At 48.6% G+C, this 27,979-nt stretch overlaps 1 protein-coding gene across 3 annotated transcripts; it reads right to left on the bottom strand.

Annotated features, from left to right (window-relative positions):
• Window positions 1–208: 208 nt before the first annotated feature.
• Window positions 209–26,521, bottom strand: SPIRE2 (spire type actin nucleation factor 2). 3 transcript variants are annotated; one of them, XM_081017785.1, is made up of 15 exons: window positions 25,972–26,521; window positions 16,366–16,403; window positions 14,286–14,648; window positions 11,424–11,507; window positions 10,830–10,994; window positions 10,146–10,232; window positions 9,259–9,382; window positions 8,223–8,395; window positions 7,176–7,389; window positions 6,772–6,914; window positions 5,677–5,814; window positions 5,485–5,552; window positions 5,348–5,375; window positions 4,860–4,975; window positions 209–3,746 (listed from the first exon to the last, which is right to left on the bottom strand). In XM_081017785.1, the coding sequence occupies exons 1-15, from the start codon at window positions 26,321–26,323 to the stop codon at window positions 3,542–3,544; spliced, it is 2,298 nt and encodes a 765-aa protein (XP_080873911.1). In that variant the 5' UTR covers window positions 26,324–26,521; the 3' UTR covers window positions 209–3,541. The 3 variants fall into 3 exon arrangements, with proteins under 3 accessions (XP_080873911.1, XP_080873910.1, XP_080873909.1); XM_081017784.1 differs by having other exon boundaries at window positions 7,215–7,389; window positions 25,972–26,444; XM_081017783.1 differs by having other exon boundaries at window positions 5,677–5,811; window positions 25,972–26,444.
• Window positions 26,522–27,979: the final 1,458 nt, after the last annotated feature.

Consider the following 27,979-nt stretch of genomic DNA (forward strand, 5'->3'; position numbering starts at 1 on the left):
AGGTGCAGAGGCCTGACTTGCTCACTGAGAATCCAAAGTTATGGTATTGGGGAACAGGATTTCTTGGAGTCTTAATGCTCCCACTCAACCCCTTATATATGTGCAAATATATATATCATGGAAAGCACCATCAGTCACCACTAGGGCTGGATGAATCTGAAACCTGTCACTGCCCAGAGGTGTTTATTAGCAAGGCCACACCACCAGATCAGTTTCACTTTACATTTTATTTACAACTCTTTACAATACAGGCTGCGTATAAAACATTGGTTGAGGGGGAGAGTAAGTGCAGGCAGAACATACAAGAAAAAGTAGGGAGCACACACACCCCTTTTGACACAGAGTGCAATGAATTATTGCAAAGAAGGTGAGCAGGGTGATAAGGCATGTTGAACTCCAGAGGCAGCAGCCAGCACGATGCAGCCAAGGCAAGACTCCAAGCAAGCAGATTGGCACAAACACCAATAGAAGTAGCAGTGGCAGTGAAAAGCACTAGCGGTTCCTATAGCTGGATTACCTTCCTTTCTCAGCACCGAGGAAAAACAGGCTTGAGCACTCACCTGCAAACACCTGGCTTCCTCTTTGACCCTCATAACACTCCACCTGATTTGTTTCTACAATGTCCTCTCTCAATCCCCTGTGTAACTCAGTCCTTGCTTTTTCCACTTGCATCATGTGCAAATTGACAAGCACTTAATCCTCACCCCATAACTGACTGGTTGTACAAGTAGGTATTTGCACATCCAGCTGTGCACCTGCAGGTACACGGTGTGTTCCACTATAAAGCACCGACCGCATGAACTGTATAGTTGGCATTTGCAAGTATTGGCAAGATACAAAATGTGGAGCTCTATGGTGCTATACACAAAACTAGTGGCATTTTAGGAAGCAGTTACGTCCCCCGAGGCAGGAAGAGGAAGGGGGGGAGAGAGTGTGCAGCTTTTGAGACTGTGTGCAGGCTTGGCAGGAGATGGTGCTAGTTCTGAGCCACAGAAGTGGTCCAAGGTTGTCTTAAATGGCCAGTTGACATCCTGAGCAGCAGAGCCACTGTGGGTAGGCGACATGCAGGAATGGAGCCATGGAGGCTCTTGCCAAACCCAAGTGGCAGCGCTGAAGCCCACTTTCTCAACAGGACAAATGGGCAACACCAGGCTGGCAGCTTGCAGCCCATGGCCCATGCCACAGAATAAAGCCCAGAGCTACAAGGCTAAATATAACCAAAAAAATAAAATAAAAAATAGTGTCCTGTGGCACTTTAAAGACTTCATTCATTATGGCATCAGCTTTTGGGGACTGGAAATCCACTTTGTCAGATGCAGTGGTCCACTAGTCCATGAAAGCGTATGTTGGGGTGCCTTTCATATGTGGTAGACTACAGTTCTCATCATTTCTGTCCATTAGCCATGCTGGATAGGGCTGATGGGAGTTGTGGTCCACCACTCCCAGAGGACACCATGTTGTCTACCTTTGGCTTATACCATAATAAATTGCATTCTTAGGGAGCCACAGGGTATTGGCTGTCTTTGCTGCTCGGAAGACTGAATGGTTCACTGGTGGAAGAAGACTGGGCTGCCATTGCTAGCGAGGAATTTTGCTTATCCCAGCCTGGTCTCACACTTGAACATTCAAAGGCAGATCTGTCATAATCCCTGGCAGAAATAAGCAGACCAGAGACGGCAGAATGCTGCCTTCCAGGTTGAATAAAACCGATCCAGGGAAAAGACAAAAGGGTAGGAGAAGCAAGACTCTTTTCTATTCACCTGTCAAAGATAAACTGATCCACTCCCCATTCCGCTAGCCACACTCAATAGTCTCAGGCCCCATCTGCACTATACATATGAAACAGTATCATACCGCTTTAAACAATTATGGCTTCTCTTAAAGGACCCTGGGAAGTGTAGTTTGTCAAGGGTGCTGACGACCTGTATCCCCCCGCCCCCAGCTATAGTTCCCAGAATTTCCTGCAAAGGATTGATTGTTAATGCTGGGAATTGTGGCTCTGTGAGGGGAATAGGAGTCTCTTCAGAACTCTTAAGTACACTTAACAAACTACATGCCCCAGGATTCCTTGGGGGAAGCCAAGACTATTTAAAGTAGTATCATAGTGCTTTGAATGTATATTGCTGATGTGCTAATTTGGCATATTAGGGCTGTGGATTTTGCATTTACAGCCTCTGTTTTTGAGGTACTTCCAGGGTTTGGAAATTAGCTAATAAGGGAAGATGAGCTCAGGATGCCATGGCACAGCCAATTTACATGTGCTGGCCACCACAGCAACAGGCTTGACAGGGAAGGTGGTTGAAAGACTCAGGGGCAGCCCTGCATATCCCAATCTCCTCTCTCCAAATTTTCTTAAGGGCAGCGGTGAGACTCACCCTAGCCCAGGCCTGGCATGGGCTGGATCTGGTTTTCATTCTATCCTCACAGGGAGAGCTCCTTTGTGCACCTTTGTTTTCTATTTTCAAGGCAATCCTGAATGGAGTGGGGGAATGGGACACGTGGAAACAGACTGCTCATCTTATCAGCCTTTGGAGAGCCAGAGTCCTGTTCTGCACAAGGAGACATTGCCAGCAGGATCCTGCCATACACAGCTGATACTCTCGTCGGTGCCTGGCTCATCCCTAGCAGCCATGCAACCCCCCAACTGTAGTTCTGGCAGCCACACAAAACCCACTGTGTGGGAAATGTTCAGCCTTTGTCTAAATGATTACAAAAATTACCCCTTGCCTCCTAAACCCAAGGAGCCCAAAAAAACCAGGGATTAGAAAACAGACAATGATAGTCTGAACACATTTAAAAAAGCACCTCCTGCTGCTTGGTGCTGGGAGGGGGCAGATAATCAAGACATCACCGAGAAGGGCGGGGGGGGGGAGAGAAATAGCTTGGAGGAAGATATTGGAAAGCAGCAGACAGGTCATGGCACAATGGGCCTGCTTCCCATAAGACTAAAAGCTGCACAGGTAAGACATCTCAGAGAGAGCTTCTCTTGCTAGTATGACTGAAAGGGCAGAGCCCTCAAGGGAACAAGGTCATCCTCTGGGGTGGCTGCATCTGGGATTTCAAGGTCGCATTTGCAGCAACTTAGATGGTCAGGCTTCCAACCACTCTGGAATTATCGTGCCCCAAATCTGGCTTTCTTACAATCCAAAAAAGGTGGGTTGGTGGGAAGACTTCAGCAGAGTCCTCGTTTGCTAAGAAGGGGCATTCCCAGACCAAACGTAGCCCATGGACCACAGCAGCTGATCGACAGATATAAATATAGTGTCTCTATAAGGTTATGTATATATGTACACACGCACGCAGGCCAGGCAAGGGATGTTCATGGGAGGCTGGGATGGAGGGAAAGGAGGAGATGGGCTGGACAGAGAAGCAAGGAAGCCAGGAGGCAGCAAGTCCAGACAAAGCCAGCTGAAGCTTCCTTGGCCAGAGAGCACCTGCATCCTCCTTGCTGGGGGCTGGGAAAGACAGAGGATCAAAGAATGAAGGTTGGGTGCAGAGGGCAGGGGGCTTGTGGAGGAGACCAGCAGCAGAGGTGGGTCATTTAACTGGAAGGGATGTAAAGGGACTGGGTCTTGCGGCTCCTGCACGGGGTGGTGTTCAGGATGTCCATGCTCTTGCGGCTGGAGCTGACGACATCCGTGACGAACCCGGAACAGTCGCTGCAAACATCCTTGAGCACAGAGCCATGCGCATAGATGTACGGGAATTCCTCCTCCACGCTGCGCCAGCGCGTGCCCTGCAAGGAGCTGGAAAGGCAAGTGGGGTGGGGGCAGAGGGGGATCCGTCACAAACGCCCCAAGAAAGACAACTAAGCCTGGTTACTGACAGCCCCCTAGCTCAGCTAGGATGACGTTGACAATGTAGCGGCTAGAACACTGGGCTGGCAGGCAGGGTTCAAATAAGGGTTCAAATCCCCACTCAGGCATGAAGTGCACTGCCTAGCCTAACTCTCAGCCTGGTCTACCTCACAGGGTTATTTGTGAGGATAAAATGGGAGGGGGAGAGCCATACAGTGCCCCAGTTTGAGCTCCCTGGAGGAAAGGTGAGTGATGGTGATAATACTGATGACAATTGTTATTAGGTGGATTTGTGCTAAGGCAATAGTTCCATTGGCGTAAGCATTTCCAATTTCATGGTGGAATGAACTCTGCTCTCCTCCCATCATGCACTATTCTGGTGGTTCTTTCAACTCCCCATAGCTAATTTGTGGGGGAGGAGCATGGAAGGAATGCCCAGTTGCACTAGTGAGACTCTCTGTGCTGGCTCCCACTAGTGCAACTATTTAGTTCAGTCCATTAATAGCAGTAGTAGTAACTCATTTCTAAAGCCACCTGAATCCCATCTTGCAAACAACCCCAGCCTCCTCAGCTTTCAAATGTCTGCATGATTTCAAGAAGACAGAGTGATGGTACCAGCTCCACTCTACACAGAGCTCTGCTGCTCAGCTGTATCAACTCTCAGCCCCCTGTAGCTCAAGTAAGACCTCTGCAAACAAGCTTACCCCCATAAATAGTAGAAGACTTATTTAAAAGAAAACTAATCCAGTCTTTTGTGGTGTATTCATAGAATTGTGAGCACACAAGTGCCCTGGGAGAAACTTTGCCCCCTCATATCCTTCTTGGACCTGGCTAAGACCACATAAAATTTGCAATGGCAAATTTCTCCCCCTAAGCATTTGAAACAAAGTAAGGCCTGTTGTCTCCAATCCTGGATGACAGAGGAACGGGGGTAGGAAAAACGTTGCACTGTTCTATTTAAGGCCCTTAACTCCACCAGGAAACATAGAGAGCACAGTGCCTTCATGAATGAACTGAGGGTGGGGGAGACAGATGCAGAGAGTGTGGGGGGGTCCTACTTACTGGAAAGCCTCCCTCCTCCGGAATGGAGGTGCCCTTGTACCCAACGAGCCTGGAAGGGTCTCAAAGCCCAGGGCATAGACAGGGATATGGGCAAGCTTCTTTGAAGGCATCTTGATCTAGGAGGACATAAGAAAGAAAGGTTCTCAGCAAAGGTGAAGAGCAGGAGCACTGGACATCACTGCCATGACAGGGAGTCATCACCACAGCAAGGGCCTGCACTGTATCCCACTGTATTGGGAAGGAGATGTTTATTGTAGGTCAGGGATAGGGGACCTGTTTTCAATCTACAGCTCCCTTCATTTTTAGCCATGGACAATACTGGCTGGGGCTGATGGGAGTTGGAGTCCAATGACACCTGAATAGCCCTTATCTGGTGTAGATCTTCGGAAGATGGGAGAAAACCATCTTCTGAGCCACAAGTGGGCTCACCTTTTGCTCTTGCACCAAGGGGCATATTCATGTCATGGGCAGAGCCAAGAGCCTCTTACCTTTAGACTACAGGAGCTGCAGACAGACCTAAAACCAAAAAGGGGAAACCAACATCAGATCAAAGGAAGGAGCCCCTTCAGCAGCCATCAACCAACAACACTCCCGGGCCTAGACCACACAAACAGAGCTTGCTCACCTCTTGCAGAACAGGCAAGTCGGGGGCCAGGAAAACAGAGCAAACTTGGTTTTGCAGCAGCAGCAGATCTGAGTGGTGAGAGGGGAGGGGAAAAGGAAACACTTGAGCTTCCAAGCTGACTATTGTTCAATGCAAGAGGCCCCTGCTCAGCAACACACACAGACACCCCATCCTGCATCCTTCAACTCTCACCTTCCCTTTCTTCAGGCTGCTGTACAGCTCCTTGCTCTGCAAAAACTTCTCCATCTCTGCTTTCACCAACACCCGCCGCACATTGATCATCTCCTCCACAGTGAGTGCCAGGCTTTCCACAGGGTGGCTGAACTCCTGCTGGAGAGAGGAGAGAACAGAAGGACATAGGAGCCACCTTTGACCACCAGGCTGTTGGTCCAACTAGCCCAGTATTGTTCACTCTGACCAGCAGCAACTCTCCCAAGTCTTTCTTCCCCTGCTATCTCCTTTTTAACAGGAGAGCAAAACTTGGATATGCACCTATTACTTCAGTGGAATAGCCCTTAAATCAGGGGTGGCTCTAAGTATATTACGCTGTTCTTTAAGTTGTTTCCAACAGATTGAAAAAATGGGAACCTGAGAAAACTGAAACAGACAGATCTTTCCATGCCCCATAGTTTCCAGGCCACCCACCAGGGTGTTGATAAGGCTGTGGAGGAAAGGGGCTCAGGCCCCAAACCTTTTTCCTGAGTGCCACAGCATTTTGGTGGTGTAATATTAATTGGAGGAATACATTAATTTATTTAAGATGATTTTATCTCTCCATGTTTTGGGGCTAATGAATAAACTAAATGAAGGGGACTATCTGGAGCATTGTCCATAAGGAAATTAATTAAAGGCAGATGAATTTAAGAGGAACCAATTTGGGACTGTCTGGGGTGGGAGGAAAAGGAAGAACTTATTTGGAGCGATCTGGAGCAGAGATATTGTCTGGTTTGCCTTTTGTGACATATTTAACTTGTAAATCTATATCTATACATATAAATTAGCATAAGTGTATTTTAGGCAAATCTGAGTCTCTGGTCCCATGCTCCAAACCTTACAGGTGCCTAGCAGTTCTCCCTCCCTTCCACCCATGCCATTCATTCTATGCAAGTTTTCTTCCAGGTTGTGACAACATCTCAGCTTACTGCACGTTTGGGGCATGCCAGACTAAGACCGGGACAGGGAATGGATGCTCCTTCCCTGCCTAGCCTCACATCAAGAGGCTGGGAGTTTACCCAGTGCACAGGAACACCACACTCCATGAGAGTTTGATTCATACCGGATACTTACCAGCCACAAATATTTCAAGTTGACATCTGGGGCAGTACTGGAACCAGCCTCTGACTTCTCGTCCACAGAGCTGAGGACGCCATGCTTGGGGGGGAAAGGACTGGCACCACAGGGAGCCTGCTGGTAGCTGGCTGGAACTGAACCTGGAGGACGAAGACAGAATGCCATCTGTCAGTGCCATCTTGGTATATGTGCACACTGAGAGACAGACAGACTTGCCCGTTTCCTCCACACTGGTCAGTGAAGGACTCACACTATTTTAGTGCAGAGCTGCTGGGTCCCTTAGGTTGCAAACACACCATGCATTTAACCAACTTAGAACCAGAGTGTCAGTGTGTGGAGAGTTAGGAAGAAAGGCTTGGGTGGAGTTGGAAAGCGGGGGTGGCGGTGAGGAGTGCACTTGCCCGTATTTTCCATGCTGGTCCATGCAGGGCTCTCGGTACCTGAGCGGGGTCTCGGTTCAGACCCGCTGGGTCCCAAATACTCTGAGTCAGGCTGGCCACCACTGCTTTCGCTCTGAAACTGGGCCAAGTCTTGCTCCGAGAAGGAGCGGTCACGCTTCAGGGGCATCAGTGGACCTGGTTCCTGTACAGCCTCAGAGCTTGGAGAGTCTTCCTCCTGCAGAGAAAAGGGAGCAGGAATAGGTATATTCATCAATGCAAGAGGTCACACTTGGGGGAATGGCTTTTGAGCCCAAGAACATCTCTGCAGCAGCTGGGTCAGGCTGGGGGGGCATGGCATCTATTCCAGTATCTGCTCTTACAGCACCCAATCAAATGAGAAGCCCACAAGAAGGACATGAGAACAACAACACTCTCAAGTTTGCAATTCCAGAGACTGGCAGAGATGGGTGAATCTGCCCATTTCAGTTTTCTAATTTTTCCACATTTATGCAGCAGTTTGTGGTTTTTAAATTATATATTTTTTAATGTTCTTGAAAAATCAGCATTTCAGTGTGACTTTCCTTTCGTATGCCATTTTGACTAATATGTACACTTTTGCAAGCAATTTTCTCTAACATAATGCATTTTGTATGTTATGTATTGCAATGCTCACTTCCCTTTCATATATGAATGACTGTTTGGCTGGAGAACTGCATTGCAAAATTTGTAGCAGTACAAATTTAAAAGGGTGATTATTTCGGTTCAGGGAGTGTGCATTAGGTAACTTCTTGTTAAAATGCGAACAAAATCTAATTTATCCTCCATCCCTAGTGCCAACTGGTAACATCAGGCAATGCAGTTGAAGGCTAATTCCACATGCACCACCACAAAGTGCATCCCCACCATTTCCAGACACCTCCGGGCGCCATGTGCAGTAGAACATGGTGGCTGGGACCAAGGAGCAATACGGTGGCAAAGTGTCTCCATTGCAGCACAGCACCAGTTCCTACAGGCTAAAGAACTCTTCTTCCTGAAGGTGTCAAGAGAGGCAAAAAGCTTGGTTCTCACCTCTGAGGTCAACATCTCCTCCATCTCTGCCAGCGTGGGAGCCTTCAGCAAGACCCTCGGCCTCTGGCGCTGGGGCAGGGCATTGGCGTCGGAGACATCTGAGAGGTTGATGCAGGAAGTTGAGGTCACATTGCTGGAGCAGGCATTCAGGATGCAGGGGAGGGAGCCAAACCCTGGAAGAGGAGAAGAACAAGGATGGCAGCACCATGAGGGCCCAGTAGGAGCACAACAACTTCTAGAGTTGTGGCCACCTAAAACCTATTCAGAGAAGACCCACTGAAATTAACGTGCCCAATTTACTTATATCCCACCTCTCCTCCCAAAGAAGCCCAGGGTGGAAAACAGCAAGTGATGAAACATCTTTAAAATGTTCATTACTTTCAATGAGTAGGACGAACATTGGATACAGCCCCTTTCTATCTATAAATTGCTGGACATACTGAATATTTTGACATTGCTTCTCCTTTTTATTAAAAAAAACCTATTTGGAGTTGTATTTAACCAAATGCTATTTAGAATACTACATAACCTATTGAAATTACTTAGTCATGTTCATGACTCTGAGCAGGACTGAGTTCCACCCTTGGAATACACTGGGCTCATGACTGACATTTCTCCTCTCATTGGAGAGTGTTTTGTGTAACTAACTCTGCTTCCCTAACCTGGTGCCCTCCGTATGTTTTGGCTGATCCAAGACACTCAGACAGCTTCAAAGCCATCTTCCACCAGTCCCCTTAACAGCTGGTTCCACAAAACAGAATCTCTGCAGTTGTTCCAGGTTTTTTGATCACCTTGACATTTCTGAGATTTGCACTGTGAGTTCAGAGTTTCCCACTGGACCCAATAACTTAGGTCCCAACTTTTGCCCCTCCCATTCCCCATGTAATTTCTGGACCCAGCATCAAAATGTGAATGATAGTGGCATACAAATACCTTATACAAATATGGCCCAAATGGCCCCATCTACTTACTGATGAAGAGGTTGCACACTAGCATTAAGGATTCCCCTTAGCCTTTCTCATCATCGCAGGCTTACCTTTCTGATTCTGGTGCCGGGATGCCACAGGTCGGAGCTTCCTTTCCTGCTTGATCTCCTCCAGGATTTTCTCATGGAGCGTCCTCTGTTTCTGAGGAATGGGGCGCAGCCTCCGTTCTGAAGCCTGCAGCCAGGTTGGGAGGGCAGTTTTTCATTTTCAGAAGGGCTATATAGTTAATCGCCACCTTCCTTATTAAGGATCCCTAAGGCACGTTGATCCCACAAAACTAAGGTGACAGAGTGACCAAGATACAGCAACTGCACAAGAAGTTCCACATGTCCAAGTATAACCCCCATTGGTCAAGTTGCAGGGCACATGCTCTCAGATTACAGAAGAGCCCCAGGATCAAGCCCTGGCACAGCCAGTTGAGACAGAGGTGGCAAACTGTTGGCCAGTGGGCAAGGTCTGCCCATTCCCACAGGCATTTATTTGCCTGCCCAACCTGAGACACCTTGTGATTTTGCCAGTGGCAGTCACACAGCAGTGGCAAGAAAAAAGTAAATAGAGTTTCACAGGAGGATCCTCTTTCCCCGCACAGCACAGTCCCCCTAAGAAGAAAACAGTGGAGGGACCCAGAGTGTGGCTTAAGATGCCCATTCCTCTCTTGCAAATGCTGTGTAGCTACACCTTAGGTGGCCTTATTGGCATGAGGTTCTCAAAGGGTTTCCCAATAGTTGAACCACCCACAAATTAGATGGAGATTGCAAAACAGCGGGTAAATAACCGGGAGAGTCCCCTGCCAATCTGCTAGGCTAGGGAATCAGCAGACTCTTAAGTTGATAATGTTTGGTTCCCCAGATCCAAAAGCAAACCCCTGCCAGGCTACAGGGCCAACTCAAAACTGGGGGCAGGGGACTTCTTCCTAAGAATAACCTTTTCCACCTACCTGTCTCAGGGGCGGCCGAGATCTTATGAAGTCAAGGATAAGCTCATGCGCATCCTTCTTCACCTTGGGAGGAATGTCGCCGTCCACCTGGCAGATGCCCCAAAGAAGAAGAATTAGCAGCTGGGTGCTATCCAAGTGTCCCTCTTTCCCAGCACTTGTCCAGTCCCCTGTTTTGCCTTTGGTGAATGCCTTAAGAAGCTTTGAAAGTGTGAACCGCTTACATGTGTGATCCTACCAGTTTTAGCTCCCTCCCAAGAGGGTCTCTGGAAATATTTCCGAGCATGATGGATGGACTCGCTCTATGGCCCAGGCATAGGCAGACTTGAGGCTTGTGGGAATTCTCCCTGTTAGTGGGTCCATCAGGGGGAACCAAAACAGGTGGCTCAGGGGGCAGAGCCAGTTAGCTGCTGACTCCCAGGAGCCATACACTGGGAAGGCGCTTCCGAACAACCTGTTTATTGAGCATTCATTCTGATTTGTTTGTGGGGAGGTTAGATGGCACTGATGTCAAAGCAAGTGTTATCCCACTCTTTCCAGGGCATTTCCCTGTCACTTTACACAGTCCAGCAGGACCAGGCTTTGGGAGGTGTAGGCAGGGGTAGAGATAAAAAGGAAAAGAAAAAGGGGCCCTATTGCTGCAGTGATCAAAATAACCAGGGACACCTACCCACCCACCTCACTCACCATGACCTTGCGGAGCTTATAGTTGCGGGCCCGGATGTCCTGCATCAGCATCTCAAAGGGCGTCAGCTGGTACTCAGTGGGCAAGGGGTTGAACTGCTTCTCCTGGACCTTCTTGAGCTTGACTCCATTGCGGAGCTCCCTCATTAGCTGGACCCACAGCCGAGCCTGCAGCAGGCAGAGAAATATCAGTCGCTGACGAGAAATGGCTTGGCATAAACCTTGTGCCCCATCCTCCTCCAGAAAGAGCCTCTGTAAACCATCTTTGGGTCCACCTTGGGGAACTCTACCTAAGGCCATTGTGCCACATAGTCCCCCAGCGCGCGCACACACACACGGCCCATACATTCCCTCCTTGCAATCTTCCCCAATTTGGAGCAGGTGAAGCTTGAGTAGCAATTGATGCCACACCTAGCAGGACCAGCATGCAGGGCACCTCTCCTGGCAGCCCCAGGATTAGTCCAAGGAAAAGAAACTGAAGTTGACTGGCCAGCTTTGAAGCTCTTGCCATGGTTAGCCCACTGGGGCTAGCCCAGAGCCACCAGCCATTTATCCAGGCGACACTCCCCCATCCCACCCACCCCCATCACTCTGTACCCAGTCTGTGTTCCTCAGGTTGTCTAGATCTGCAGCTGATCGGTCTGTCAGCTTCTCGTCCTCATCCTTCAGCTTCGTCAGCATCTGCACACCACAAGAAACAAAAACAGGCTAGCTTTTCCTTCTGCACAGGCCACTCAGCCATCTCCCCAGAGAGTGTCACCAATGAGAGTGGCAGTGGAATACAGGCCCTTTGACCAACAGCCCAGGGGGACTTGTTAGTTTTTCTAGATTCTGTCAGGATGTGAAATCTACTGAGATCCACCACCCAAAAAGAAACTACTAATTGCCATAGGGTCATATTTTTGGCGTCCTACAGCCACCAAGCTGCTTTACTGGGATGCGATCGTACAAACAGTTATTTCCACTTAACAAATCTGCAATGTATTTTTGTCAGCTCCTGCTAGAGAAACCCACATCATATTTCTACTGCAAACAGATGGAACAGGCAGAGGCCATGGTAAACAAGGCATTTATCTTATTAACCACTAAGTCCTCTAATATATTAATAATAACTCCCACTGGGCTGATGGGAGTTAGGCATCTAACAGCAACTGACAGACACACACATTCTCCATCCCTGACTTAAGGACAGTGGCTGTGAAGAGCTGTGTTACATTTCATCCCCAGGAAGGGCAGGGATGGCCAGACTTCACCTCTCCAGAGAGACAAAAATGTGCCAGGAGGAATTCTGGGTCTCCATGAAATCATTTCCTAGAGTAGCTCATGATCCCTACTGAACTGTTTGGCTGTAGAGTTATTAATTAGCAACGAGTTAATTAGCATTAATAGGTTTCCGCCCATGAGACAAGCCCACAAGGATGTCACTTATTATTTTGTGCTGGAAGAGCCAGGTGAAAGCATTGCCTGCCTGCCCTCCTTTATTCCTCCCAAGAGACAGGTGATGTCTCTTTGCAGGTGTGTCATTTAGAACCTTTGGAATGAGAGGAATGCAAATTGCTGCTCCGCCCATTCCCAGAAGAAAAGCTTCCCTGAGATTCTACAAGGGCAGCTCAGTAGGCTAGAGGTTGCTGCCGATCAGAGATACTGGCCAGAAGGAGGTGCTGTTGCTGCTGGTTTTTTACAACAGCCCAGCTAGAGTCTATACAAGGAAACAGCTGAAGGAAGTAGGGAAAGTGCCTAATTCTCATGGAAGGATCTGTGTTTACACAACTGGGATGGGCTGCACGTGAGAGACCAGGAACTGGGTAGAGAAGGAAGGACAAGTGGTGCATCAGGATGTGGCCCACTGCCTAATCTCTCCATCTCCCCTCCCTCCCCTGGAATTCTTGGAAAGTCTGTGCAAGGTGGGAAATGTCATTGTTCATTAATTAGCAAGCTTAGTGACTAAGGCTGTGTACACAGCATACATTTAAAGCACAGTTCCCCTACCCAACCAAAGAATCCTGGGAGTTGTAGTTTGTTAAGGGTGCTGGGAATTATAGTTCTCTGTGGGATAAACTACAGTTTCCAGGATTTTTTCGGCAGGGGGTAGCTGAGAGGGTGTGTGTACTTTAAATGTATGGTGTGATCACAGCCTTAGATTGTTAACTATCAAAAGGATACTATTGCTTTAAGAACTAAAAAAGCCCAACAGAACAAAAGCCAGGGAACCCCAGACATTTTAAGAAAATTGCCCCTTGCCAGCAACTAGGAATTGCAACATGCATCACCAATGCACGAGGATGTAGGGAAGTCAGTCCCCACTGAGTCTGTCTTCCCCAGCCCAGGGGCCGTTAACTACTCAGCCACCTCCTTTGTGCTCCAGCCCAGATCACAGCTTCCCTTCTCCAACACCCACAGGATCATCATCCCTATCTACCCTGTTCTGCAACTGCCACCAGCTTACCCATCACAACTTAGGCAGCCTGCACACAGACCAAGCTGGGACACACAGGTGCCATCATCAGGCTGACAGGCAGAAGGAGCAGCCTCATAAGCTCAATGAGGCAGAAAACAGCCTCTTTAACAACAGCTGCAGCTCTACAGACAATTGATGCCTCCCCTTCCCAGAGCAACAAGGTCACTGTTTTGCAGATACAGGTGGGTGCAGGGTTTGGAGCATCCTTATCCTTCCTCTAGCTGCTGTGTAGGAAGCTTGTCCATGTTGCAGCTTCAGGTAAAAAGCAGGGACGCCGTCATCCATGGAGTGCATCTTCCAACAAAGCTGCAATGCTGTCATGTATGGAGCATGTCCTTAACTCCAAACAAGCTAAAGGCTTGTAGTTTGCTGTTTGCCCCAAATCTTCCTTTCCTCCCTTGACTCTCCCTTTCTCTGTTTTCCCTATGGCATTTTTAAAACTGTTAGTTCCTTGCAGGCAGAGACATGTCACTGTGTAACTCTCCAAGCTGCCATGTGAATAGTAGGGATGCAAGAGGGCTACGTCCCACCCTACATTCGTCACAAGCAGCACTGCTTCCTTTCTGCTGCAGTTTGTTTTCTACCGAAAACTGCATTATGGTTTCAATGTCGGTGGTAGTGGGATTAATTACATAAAATATATAAGCTCTTTAGTAGTCACATTATTCCAGCCCATTCATCTCAGTGCAAAGGAAATGCAATGCAAATTGGGGTGGGGGAGAGCAATAGACTATGCATCATTTGTGGACTGGAAGTGCCAGTAGTGAATATAGACTCTATGCAATAGATTGATTTCCATTCTGGGCATGGGACGAACAAGAGAACAGCAGTCGTTTCCATTCCCGTCTCCAACAGAAATCTCTGACACCCCTAGCAAGCAGACAACATGTCACAAGCGCACGCATGCTCCTTCTTGGGGTCAAGCAGCGCTGATGCTGCCATGCATGCCCTCTCATCAATGCCCATGTGGCAAGAGCAACACAGCCCACTGCAATGCTCACCTCCTTGGCATCGCGAATCTTGGCCAGAAAAGCCTTGAGTTCAACCGTCTCCAGGAAGAGGGCTCTGCAGACAGCCTGGTAGTGGGCCTCAGCTTCCTGGGGCTGGGTGAGGCGCATAGCACATAGCCGCATGGCTTGGCTGAAGGTGCACACGGCCCTCAGGGTGCCCTCCGCCACAGCCTCCTCTTCCTCCTCCTGTCCGCCATAGCCTTCATCTGCCGTGGCACAGCCACTGTCCTCTGAATCGCTGTTGGCCATCAAGTCAATAAGCCGCTCCAGTTCAGGGCTGAGCTCTCGTTCCTCATTCTCATCCAGACCCCAGTCCAGCGCTCGGTAGATCGCAAAGCCGAGAGACTGCACCATCTGCAAGCAAACGGACACAGGTGGTTAAGGCAAAAAGGTTGTTTAGGTGAGATTGTATCATTAGGATACAAGATTAAGTGATGGCCACCAACTTGAATGGCTTTCATAGCGGATTAGACAAATCAACAGAAGATGTGGCTACATGTAGCCAGTGGAGTCGCAAGTGGAGGGGGGCGGGGGGCAGTGCTCCCTGGGTGCCATGTCGGGGGACTGGGGAGTGGAATGCCCTTCTCAGAGGCAGTATCTGGCTGGAACTCTGAACAGGAGCACTCCTTTTGAGAGGGAGGATATACTGCAACACTTAGTTGCAGGTATTGTGTTGTATACTGTTCTTGTTGTTACTATTGGTATTACAGTGGTACCTCAGGTTAAGAACTTAATTCATTCCGGAGGTCTGTTCTTAACCTGAAACTGTTTTTAACCTGAAGCACCACTTTAGCTAATGGGGCCTCCCGCTGCTGCTGCTGCGCGGCCAGAGTACAATTTCTGTTCTCATCCTGAAGCAAAGTTCTTAACCTGAGGTACTATTTCTGGGTTAGCGGAGTCTGTAACCTGAAGTGTATGTAACACGAGGTACCACTGTATTGGAGATTTACTGAAATGATTTTTTAAAACAATTCATTTTATTTCCCAAACAAAGATGTGCATTCTGGCCCCCCTCCTGTTTTCCTCGCTCTCTGCACCATGAACACCAGGGCTCCATTATCTAGAAGTCAAGGGGAATGTGAGCCCCCCGCAGGGAACAGGGTTGATGTGGAGAGCCAAAAGTCTCTGAGCAGAAACAGAAGCTGCACTGTTAGCTGGCTTCCTTCCCCTGTGGGAAAGTTGAGTGGGGGGTGGGCAGCCATAAAGGGAAGAGGTGTACATTGATAGAAGAAAAACAAAGATACTGTCATGTCAAGTTGAGCTGAGCAGTGGAGGCCAAGAGGAGGACGTGGGGAAAGAGGGAGAGGGAGACACACATGTTCAGGGTGTGCAAAGAGATAAAAAGGGCCTAAACTCCACCTTGTAAGATCTCCAAACCAGATGCAGCAGGTGCATGGCACCTGCCAAAGGATCTCCCTTGCTGGCTGCTTTTGGTTCTCGGTCCATCTGAAGCCAAACTACTCCAGTCTCCCAGTTACCATTTAGGCCATTTCTAATGGGATCAAGGAGGGACTTAATTTGGCCTGGGATAGCTCATTAAATATAGTTATGCTTCAGCATTTGTGAATTATTCATTGTTTGGGCTTAGCTACCAAGGCGACAGGCACCCAGGAGAGATGGGCTGATGGTGGAGCTGCAGCTGCTTTGAGTTTGGGAAGGGGGGGGAGGGAGAGGAAATAGCGTCTCCCAGAGGTCTTCTCAGGAGGAGGACACACAGAAATCACTCGGAATCAGAAGGGTTCTGTTTGCACCACTTTAAAGCGCTTTCATTCACATAAAGTTGGAAAGGCATGATAGGAGCTTTTAAATGAAATGCATGGCCTGCAGAAGGCATATCTCTCCCTCTCTCATAATACCAGAAGGTGGGGTCTTTCGCCTGATCCAGCTCCAGAGCTCTTATGTTCTTAGCAGACTGAGGTTTTCTGCACTGATCTGGCTGAAGGCAGAATGACTTCACCCACATGCCGAGATAGAAGCTTTCTAGCAGGTCACCAGAATGATCCAATAATGCTGGCTTTCGGGGGCAAGTTTCAGTGACTCCTTACTTCCTAGGAGGGAATTGACAACGTACCTGTGCTTCAGCAGAGGGTGTCAAAGTCAATGGGAGCTCTGCAAGAGGAAAATGACACCATTAAGATTGCTGCAATATCCCATATTTTCAAGTTAGGGCTGTTATTCACATGCCTTGTCGTTCGCATGCCCCACATATACACACTCTCTTCCCAACCACAAGAGCCAGGCCAGACTCAAAGGGCCCAGATTCACCTGGGCACCTTTGTAGGATTCCAACCCAGCCTCCTTCCCTTATCAAAGCAGGAGCCCATATTCCCTGCTACTACAGACCAGACAGAAATTCAAAGGGTGCTGTAGACACTGTCCAAAGAGGCCTACAGGACAGCTTAAGAACCAAGTCCAAGGGAAAGAGATTAATATTTCAATGCATTAAGGGAGGTGGTGCCAAAGCCACAGCTCTCTCAAAGAAAATGAATGGCTGGCTCAGCTACCACACTGGGATGCCCACAGAATCATGCATGCAACACATTACCTGATGCAGGCCAGACTGAACCACAGTGACATAAAAAACACTCACATCTCTTATGGTCAGAGGGCAACAAGTAGTATTCCCCTTTCCCCAAAGCCACAGTTTCTGTCCCAAGGCAAGCTGATTTAAGACTGGGAAACCCTATCCAAGCCAACTGGGCAGTAATGCTTCTCTCTCCCCCAAACTCTTTAAAACAAAAACTAACTAACCAGTAGCTATTTTTATGGGGACTTGAGATCTCATCAGTTTCCCCTCAAGTCTCTTTTCATTGGTCAGATAGGAAAAAAATCTTCTTTCTTTTCCTGTTCCTTTAGAATCTTTTATGTTCATATATAGTTTTGATTCTATTGGTGTTTAAATGTTTTTAACGACTCTCTCACCCTGCTATGTTTTTAGCTGTTCCTATGTTATTTGTAAGCTGCCTTGAGGTATTATAATAATTACAAACCCTTGTTTATTATTGCTTTACCCTCCATGGTGAGGGAGAACTATGGCTTGTCACTGTACTGATGATGATTTTCTATTTTATACACCAGCACACACTACTCCTTCTCCAAGCCCAAATGTGCCTTTTAAGTACTGCCTTCTTCAGTCCTGGCTGGCTGGCAGTGAATCATCATGGAGAGCCACACAGGTAAAGAAGGGGTGGTGGAAGTCTGCATGGCTGAAAGTCTCTGTCTGCTGCACCTGTAGATCAGGCTCAAGTGTACACATGAAACATGAACAATCAGGGTTTGCCTGTGAACATTAAAAGAGCAGCAGCAGCCTCCTCCTCTTCTGCAAGGGACAGGCTGTGAACGCCAAATATCAAGAGGTGGGAGGGGAAGAAGCAAAAATGCATGAGTGGTGGGAGTTTGGAAAAGAAACAAAACAGAAAAAAGACACGTGGCAGCTGGTGCACCAACAGTCAAAAAGGCAAATAAAAGGCTCTCTGGGGCAGAAAGTGTTTTTCCAAGTGCATCTTTGGCAAGACAGAAATTAGCCCTGAAAAGGCAGGCCATTAAATTCACCCACTTGGGGACCATAGTCCTCAGAGAACCTGCCATTTATGAATGCAGAGACTTGGGGGGGGGGGGGAGGAAGCGCACTAAATGGAGCAGGTTTTAAGCCAGGCTCCCCCTGCTCCATTTTCCATAATTGTCCGCAGTGCTTCAGAGCCACTTTGCTGTCATGCCCCCTGTGACCCGAGGGAGCTCAGACCCCCATTTCCTGCCATTTCCCCAATCAATGAGCCACTTATAGGCTGCCCTGCAGAGAGGTCAACCAGGCCCACACAAGTGCCTCTTGTCTCCAGTGACGCTGAAGGGTGAAGCTCTCCTTCTCTTTTAGCATGTGTAGCACAGAGGTCGAGGATGCTTTCTGCAGGGCTGCCCAATGCTGTTTAGACTGGTTTGGGGTTTGTTTGGTGGCAGGTGGTGGAGGAAGGGTAGTCCTGGTGGTGGTAGTGGTGGCAGCGCTTCTTACAACAACAAAAAGTTGTTTTTACTGTATACTGAAAAGGATTGTAAGCCGCTCTGAGGAATATTATGGGCAAAGGTCCGAGGATATAAATCAGAACAATATAGCCTATTGTTATTTCTGTTTAAGTGCCTTCCCATCATCGCTCTGTCCAAGAGGTGCTGGGGAAAGAAGGCTCAAATAAGCCGTCTCTGTTTAGAGGTACTTCCATAGCCAACGATCAATGCACTCAAAATTCTGCAAATACTACAACCTTCCCCAAGCTGGTGCCCTCTAAATATTTTGGACAACTCCCATCACGGCTGAGAGGTATTATAGTAGGAAATGGCTGTCCTGGCTGGGGCAGGTGGGAGCTGTAGCCTGAAATACCTGGAGACCACCAGGCTGGGGAAGGTTGCCCTACCTCTAGGATGGGTGGGGGGAGGCAACATGCTGCCCTCCAGATGTGGACTGCACAGGTCCCATCCTCCTTGGGGCTGATGGGAATCGTACTCCAAAATATCTGGAGCTGCACCAGATTGGCTGCCTTGCATTGGAAGAAAGCAGAGCATGGCTTCATACAGCCACATGAATGGAGCAAGTGTCCTGTATTCCATTTATCAGCAGGACAACAGGAGCAAAAGCTGTTAAAGAGGCATAACTTGCTAGGGCAGCCGCATCAGCAAAGCGCAGTCTAACAGACTCAGCAGATTCTCAGCAACTCCGAGACATTTCAGAGAAATTAAGGCATCTCCTAAACATCTCCGTAGGCAGCACTACACAGCAATTCTGTGGCAGAAGAACTTTAAAAAAACCCAGACACACAAAGAAAGTAGCAGCAGCTCAGATTTGGATCCTTGTAAAAGGGGCACAAAGTCAGCTGGTGAACGGATTTGCCACTCTCTCAGTTCCTAGTGTCTCTCATATATCACAATTCACCCTTGACTCCAGTTCCATTATCAACCAGTCCCTGAAAGAGGAACTGCAGAGGCTAAGCAGGAAATATTTCTCTTTGCATTTGGCATTAAAATGTCCCCAACATGGAAATTCAGTCACTACAGTTTCTCTGTTGGTCTCAAAAGGGCAGGAGATAGTATGTAAATAGTATATTTAAATTAGGTTGAAGTAGATATAAGCAAGGTTTAGAGCTTTACAGAACTCTTTGATGGACAAAGGAAAAAAGATAAGGGGTGTGGAACCAACCCAGTCATTTGTAACAGAATTTAGTCTTGCTTCTCAAATTATCTGATGCGGCAGACCAGCAATTCCTACCCCCCCCCCCGCCCCAATGTGTCAGAAACCAGCACCATATTGGTCCCTGGGGTATCTCACCCAACTTGAGTTGTGATGAGGTTTTCATAGACTGGCAGCTGATGGCTTATGGACTGGTACTATTCTGTGGACCACCACTTTGAGTAGCCTTTTTCTAATGCCATGCCCCTATTTCAATTTGCTCCTTACGTGAGCAAAATCTTCAGGCATACCTACCTTCCACAGACTGAAAGCACACCTGGATTTCAACAGGAAATCCTCTGGATTTCAGAGGAACTGCTCTCTCAGAATCTCCACACAGAACATGCAGGGGACATGCAGAAAGTGCCATACATCAAGATTTTAAAACACTTCGCAAAATTATGTGCTGGTCTTGCACAAGACTCTTCGTTCCAGTATTTAATTGCTGCTCTGTTTTGGGGTGGGCTGAGGAAGACAGGTGGTTGTGTTGTTAATGGTTACAGAGGCCTACTGGGTATTATTATTATTATTATTATTATTATTATTATTATTTGATATTGCTACCCATCACACCTTCACCAAATCAAACTGCAGACTGATGTAGCTAAACATTGTTCTTATGCAAGGGTTCACCATTAAGATTATTTTTTAAATAATGGGAAAAGTTGCACCCTCCTCAAAAGCACAAGTCTGCATTTTAACTACTGTTAAGCGTGATAACTAAAGGAAGGTTACATTTGGTCTTGCACACTTCCAGTGGGTTGTTTTTTTTCAGAAGTGTACACAGATGCAAAAATACCTGCAGGTGTGTCCAAAAGAATCAGGACTTATTCATGCTGTGCATAGTTAAAACTAAGGAACTTGCTCCCACAGGAGGCAGCGATGTTGTCCACCAGCTTGAATGGCTCTCAAATAGTATTAGACAAATTCACGGAGGAGGGTGGTTATCAGAGGATACTAGCCAGGATGGTTATGCTCTGCTTCCACAACTGGAGGAAGAAATGCTTCCAAGTAACAGTTGCTAGAAACCACAGGAGGGGAAGATGCTCTTCTGCTCAGCTCCTGCTTGCAGGTTTTCTGCAGGCATCAGGTTGGCTACTGTGAGAACAGGATGCTGGACTAGATGGGCCCCTGATCTGATCCAGCAGGCTCTTCTTATGTTCAGAACAGAAAAGGGACAGGGGGCAGAGAGGAGGAGCAAAGCAGCTCAGCACAGATACATCCCATCAAGCTCTAATGTGGATGGGAAATTGTGGGAAGCAATGTGCGACTCACACACACATAGAAATCAAATCTGAACTTCCCATATATGATTTTTAAGAAATGTCCTTCTGGAAGCACCCCTAGCTGTATCAAGCAAGGTTTTCAGGATACCATGGATGCTGGAAAGTAACATGCTAGGAATTGAGCTTCTCTCTACTGCAGCAAAGATTCCTTGCTATATACTGCTACTGTTCATCACCGTGTTCCTTCAGGGACCATTAAACTGATGCAATTCTTGGCCTCCTCCCCACTAAAACATCAGTGGTGCCTGTGGGCAGAGAGAGAGAGCTCTTGCGTTGGAATGATTTAAATGCACCAAAAGAGTCACCTTCGCTTTGCATCGTTGGTTGAAGGTCAAGAAGTCAGTGACCCTTTAGTAGCTGCTGACAATCATAGGCTAGGCTATGTATAGCCCAGAACCGGGCAGACCAGTTTTTAAGGCACTCTGTGCAATGCTTCTAAGTAAATATTATCAGAACAAGCAGATCAGCAATAGCTACTCCTGCAAAGACTCCAACGCAACCAGCTGCAGCCCCTGCAAGGACAAAGGCAAAAGGTTCCATTCTGCTTTGTCCCTCCAGGCATCTCTTATTCTTTCAGAGTTTTCATACATGACAAAGAACATCAAAACAGAAAACAATTACCTTCCCCATGCATTCCTTCCTATATTTCATTCTCTTGGGATTAGCAGGAAAGAGTTAGAATTTTGAAACAGAATTGCTACCTGCCTTTGCAGACACCAGAGAGATGTCAAAACATGTGGGATTGTGAAGTGCTTTCTGGGGGATGAGTACAATGGAAAGGATTTCGGTGCCTGTTGGTGAGGATTGGTAAAGTAGCAGCAGCCAAACTGATTCAGATATATGAAGCTTAGGACAATAAGGTTGTCAAATTTAGACAACAGGACAGTGGCTTTGAAGTTGAGAACATCTCAATTCTTCGCATGTAGGCACATCCTCATTGTTATTTCTTCAGCTGCACAACAGGAGAGTCACACACAAAAGGGACGTATACACACACACACACACACACACACAAAGTCATGATATTGCTGCCTCAATTCTTTGTGAATTACTCTTAGGAAGCTGCCTTTTGCTGAGAATCAGACCATGGCATTGGTCCATCTAGCTCAGGATAATCTACATAGACCTGGTTCTCCGGGGTTTCAGGTAGAGGACATTCCCAGCCCTACCTGGAGATGGTGAGGAGAGGATGGGACCTGGGGCCTTCTGCATGCAAGGCAGATGTTCTTCCACTGAGCCATGGCCCTTCCCTCTTGACACAAGTTCCGTACAAAGCACATGAGTGTCAGACAGACATGCTCATCCTGCCTCTTATTTCCATCCACCACAGACCTACCTTAAGTGGGGAATGGAGCTTCGGGGGACAGAGCACAGAATAAAGCTGTGAAGTCAAGAGCTTTTGTGGACAACAGGATTCATCCGATGCATAAAGGGAACCGAGGGGGTGGTAAGCATATATATGTGCAGCGCACACATAAGAACATAATAAGATCCTGCTGGATCAGGGCAATAGCCCGCCTAATCCAGTATCCTGTTCTCACAGTGGCCAGGCTGATGCCTCTGGGAAGCTTGTAAGAGGACCTGAGTGCAATAGCATCCTCACAACTTGTGATTCCCAACAACTGGTACCCAGAGCAATACTGCACCCACCAATAGTGCAAGCAGAACATAGCCATCGTGACCAACAGGCATTGATAGTCTTTACTTCTGTGAATTTGTCTAATCCTTTTTCAAAGTCATCCAAGTTGGTGGCCATTGCTGCCCTTGGTGGGAGCGGTTTCCATTATTTAACCATGTGCTGTGTGAAGAGGCACTTCCTTTTGTCTGTTTCGAATCTTCCAACATTCAGCTTCATTAGAGACCCTCTGCTTATGGGATGAGAACACCAAGTTAACAACGTAAGAACTCAGGACACCAAAAGGAACAAGTTGCTGCCTGATAGCTGGAGCCTAACTTCAAGACACATTCTTCAAAAATATAAGTAATTACTGGCATGGCTGAGATAAAGAGCAGTAGCTGTTTGAGGAGATGGAACCTCCTTGGTTTGGTTGAATTTCATATTCAAGTAGCAATTTGCCTCCAACAGGAAACATGGCAGTATGGCAACCTGCAAGTCCCCAGCTTGTTTGAACTAGGCAAGAAGTGCATTTTTTTTCAATTGAGAGAGATAAGCAGCTGAAAGAGAACCCAGGGTACATGCATGTCAGTTTCCTCCATTCATTTCACTGGTAAAGCCAACATCATCCATCGCTAACCTGGTGCCCTCCAGAATTTTTGGACTGCAACTGTTATCAACCTCAGTCAGCAGACAATGGATGGGGTGATGGGAGTTGTAGTCTAAAACCTCATCTCAACTCCTGCCTGCCCATACTCCAAGACAGGAATTGGGAACCTGTGGTGCTCCAGATGTTGGACTACAGCTCCCATCAGCTCTGATCATTGGTCATGCTGGCTGCTTAGAGTTTAAGTCCCACAACATTTGGAGGACACCACACTAGATACTCCACTCTAAGACCTTCAGCAGAGGCTGTCCTTTGGCTGCCCCGTCATCTAAGGTGTGTCCACAGGCTGCAGGGGAAAGGGCCTTCTTGCTGGTGGCCTCCTGACTGTGCAGTGCTCTCCACAGGCTTCACTGACATCATTTCAGTGCTGCCAGTCAAAGCCCCCCCTTTCCCCCTGGGCTTTTTAATTCCCTTTCATGCCACTTTCATGTCTCACACATCCTGTCTCTTTTAGTTCTGATAGCTTTCATATCGTGTTGTTTTTAATGTTTTATACGTATTGTAGCTTTCACATTTGATTCCCAAAACCCTTCAGTGGGTTTCCAGGTAAAATGTCTTCTGCAGCTCTTCCTGCCTGCCCCAAGCCTTGAGATGGATGCAAGAGCATAAATGAATGTTTGCGTGCATTAGTTATGTGCATCGCTGGTGGGAACGTATCCTCTGCTGCATTTCAGAGAAGCCACAAAGGGAGCAGCTTTGCAGTGATTCAATACACAATTCTCTCATCACTTGCCGTGTGGCTGGTGACTGTGAGATGCTAAGCACCCAAACATTGATGTCCCTGAGGCCACACAGGGCCTGGCTCACCCCTTGGGGCCAAAACACTTCCCTACCCTGGAGACAGATAACAAGGCGGAATCTATAGCTCTTAAACATCTACACCTGCCTTGCATGGATGTACTAAACGATGAAGGCAAGCAGCGTGACTCAAGCACTGAATGGCTTGTGTTTATGCTAGCACATGTGAACACTCCGCAAATTGCAGCAGATTTGTGTTGGCTGTTGGTGTAATTACACACATCATAAACATACCAAGGATGTGAAGTGTGCCCTTGGGAGATACTTTGATCTCTTTGCTCACACATGAAAGATAATCCAGGACTTACTACAATCCAGGATCCCCACCCAGTTTGCAGGTGCACAGGGAAGCTTAGACTTTGGACTTGCGTGACAGCAGGCAAGTGGGGGAGGGGTGGGGCAGGGAAGAGGTTTGCTTTAAAAGAAAAGCATACAAATAGGTTGGGTAACACATAATAAAATTATATAATTAATTTGGATAAGGATTTGTTAATATGCTGATATATTGTCATCTTATCACAATACGTATAGCTTTAATTTCCAAATAAAACAGTGTTAAAACTTTTAAAAAGGAAAATGTTCTTCTACAGCAACGTGTGGGTGGTCCAAGACATTTTGCTGCCCGAGATGGCCAAGATTGCACCTTCCCGCCCCCGTGTACAAAAGTCAACCAGACGGACAGCTTTCTTAGATTTCCACAATTGCACTCAAAGGCAGCAAGTTAGTTTAAGCAGGGTGTAGGGCACACACAGTTCTGCCCACTCCCCACCCACTCCATAGCATTTGCCACCTGCGGTAGTTGCTTCATCTTCCCTCATGTTAGCACTGGCCCTGGGACAGCCTTGCAATGCTTAAGGCAATCGCAACATACCTGGTGGGTCTTCCATTAGGAGGCTTGTTTGGTTTGGTTTTAAAGCATGATGATATTGTATCTACCTTCCTGCAGTTTAAGTGCCTTTCACCTTCAAGTGGAGACCACACACACACAATCTTTTGATTCATAGAAGTGAGAGCATGTAGAAAACAGTCCCTTCAGCTTACTTAACCTGCATTAATTCTTCTCTGCTGCTCAATTTCCTTTCCAAAGAATTAAGTTTTGTCTGTTTATATGCAAGGATCAGCAGGAACACAAAATGCACAGAGACCAACTCCTACAAAACAGGACGTCCTCAAATGCCATCACATCTGACAGATTGATGCCTTTAGGATTTCCTCTGTCTACTTGGGAACAGGCTGCTTTCAGGCTCCAAGAAAACAGCTTTAAGTTAGCGCATGGGGAAAGGCTGGCCCCATCCACAATTCACCTCCAGTTCTTCCCTTGAGATATTCAGAACGAACCAAATTGTTAAAACCTTTTGCCCTTCAGAAACAACAAGTCCAGGTTGTTGTTTTTTAATGGAGAGTCTTTACATGCCCCTTATCTTGCCGACGCAAGATTTCACTTCCCACCATAACACTTTTTTGTTTACTTCTGGAACACATCTCAGGCTCAGAAAGGGGGAAAAACCACACACACATACATGCTTAGATGTACTTGGAGGGCTTCACTATTATATTAGTAGATTCTAAAACAGGAATCACAAAAGCAAATCACCAATGAATACTTCCAGACTTTTTTTTTTAAAGGAAATGAGGGTGAAAGGAAAGGAGGGTACTAGCCCGGCAGTTCAGTTGTTGGCTCTTCCCTTGCCAAGGAATCGTCCCCCCCCCCCACCTCCCCGTTATGTCTAGAGCTCTGGACACACCCGCCCACTAGCCTCTCAGGTAGGGACCGGCAGGTGAAGAGGGGGGTGGCTACGGGACTGCGGGACACAGAAGCCCTCTTTGCGTCTCCCCCCTCAAGCACTCGCGGTGCGTTTAGCTCTAGCTAAAAGCTCCCCCCCCCCCAACTTAATCCCTGCGGGCTGAGTAGACGGGGGAGGGGCCGAGCGCTCAGCCGCAGTCCCTCCAAAGCGCCTCCGTCCCTGAAGCTTTTTCCCGGACAGCCCAGCAGAAACCGACGAGAAGGTTGCTTTGCCCGAGTCGGGGGGGGGGCTCCCCTCGCTCCAGCCCCGCCGCCGCCCTTGCGGGTCGTTCGGCCCGGCTCGCGCCCCACTCACCGGCCACGCCGTACTCGCCGCAGGCGGAGACCGCGCCGTCCCGGTGCAGGCGGATGTCGGCGGTGTCGCGGATGCGCCCGGCGGGCCCCCAGCGGCGCGCCTCCTGCTCGGGCGCGCCTTCCTCGACGGGGCCGGGCTGCAGCAGCCCGCGGCAGCACTGGAAGCACACGGCCCAGGCCTGCTCCTCGTTGATGGGCTGCTCGTAAGACTTCAGCACCTCCTCCAGGGACAGCTCCGCCGGCTCCCCCGACGGCCGCTCCTCGAACGCCGCCACCGCGGCCCGCGCGCCGCTCCCGCCGCCGCCGCCGCCGCCGCCCTCGGTTCCCGCTGCTCCTGCCGCCGCTCGGGCCATGGCCGCTGCTCCATCATCGGCTCCTCCGGCGAGGCGGGCTGGTTGCCATAACAGCGGCGCTGCTGGGCAGCCTGAGGAAGAGGAGGAGGACAAGGAAGGGGAGGGCTGAGCAGGGCTGGCCGCCGCCACGGCTGCTTTGTCATCCCTCCAGCCCAGCCCGCCGAGGAGGGAGCCCCGCAGCCGCAGCCTATGGAGGGGCCAGGTGCGGCCAGGAGGTGGGGAGACACGCCCCGCGGGCCCGCGCCCGGCTCCGCCCTGCGGAGGACAAAAAAGCCGAGGGCGCCCTCTCTCACGCTCGGCTCAGCTCCGGCACAGAGGCTCAGTGCCAAGCCTCTGCCCTGAAGTGCTTCGAAGCAGCGCTTCTGAGCGCATGCAGAGAGTGGCTTTGCAAAAAAAGGGCCTCTGAGCGCATGCGGCTACTAAAAAGTGCCCCTGAGAGCACGCAGAGCGCATGCAGAAAGTTGCCTTTTATTTTAAAAAACGCTTCTGGGTGGATGCAGAGAGTGCCATTTTTAAAAAGTGTCTCTAAGCACACGCAGAAAGCGACTTAAAAAACAAAATGCATCCAGTTGGTCACTGTGGAAGGGAGTGGGTAAGATAAAAAGGTAAAGGACCCCTGGACAGTTAGGTCCAGTCAAAGGCGACTATGGGGGGTTGTGCTCATCTCACTTTTCAGGCCGAGGGAGCCTGCATTTGTCCACAGACAGCTTTCCAGGTCATGAGGCCAGCATGACTGAATTGCTACTGGAGCGCAGAGGACCGTGATGAGTGCCAGAGCGCACGGAAACACCATTTACCTTCCCGCTGCAGTGGTACCTATTTATCTACTTGCACTGGCATGCATTCGAACTGCTGGGTTGGCAGAAGCTGGGACAGTGCGATGGGAGCTCACCCCATCGCGCAGATTCGAACTGCTGACCTTCCAATCACACTGTGGAAGGGGATGGGAGGGACCAGGTATACCTTTGATGAGATCTAGCGGGGCTGCTCTTAAATAGCCAGAGAGCCCCCTTCACCCTCTTCAGTGTTCAATCAGGGACAAACTGATAATTTTGTACGTGAGTGGAGAGAGAGAGAGAGAGAGAGAGAGAGAGGACCACCAAGAAATCAGTATGTTGAAAAGGGAACACCGAGGCTCCGGGGGGGGGGGGGAGGAAGAGAGCACATCTTCAGGTCCCTGGATGCCATATAGATGTGGGGCAGCTGGCTGCAGCAACTCAGGAGAATCACAGAGCTTGAAGGGACCTCCAGAGGTCATCTACTTCAACCCATTGCCCAGTGGAAGGCCTCTCATAGAGGATGCTGCTGCAGCACCCCTGACAAGTGGCTGTCCAGCCTATGCTCAAATGCCTCTAGCAAAAGAGCCCAACTCCCCTCCAAAGTATAAAGTGCACACATGGGCCAATGGCCTGTCCCCCTGCCTCAACAGTAGAGATGGAAAAACACTCTGCTCATGCTCTGAAGCACTTCAAACACCCATGTTTGAAAGAAGGGGTTTTAGAGCCTTTACCAAAGACTTCCAGGAAGCCCTTCTGGCCTTCACCCTTCCCTTGCAAATTCCCAGCCACTGGGAGGCAAAACAGGGAATGGGAGGCAAAACAGAGAACCGCCATCAAAGGAAGCATAGCAACGCAACCCTACAGGATCCTGATGACC

Source organism: Podarcis pityusensis (genome assembly GCF_964106645.2).
Source record: "Podarcis pityusensis genome assembly, chromosome: 8".
Classification (NCBI taxonomy): Eukaryota; Metazoa; Chordata; class Lepidosauria; order Squamata; family Lacertidae; genus Podarcis; species Podarcis pityusensis.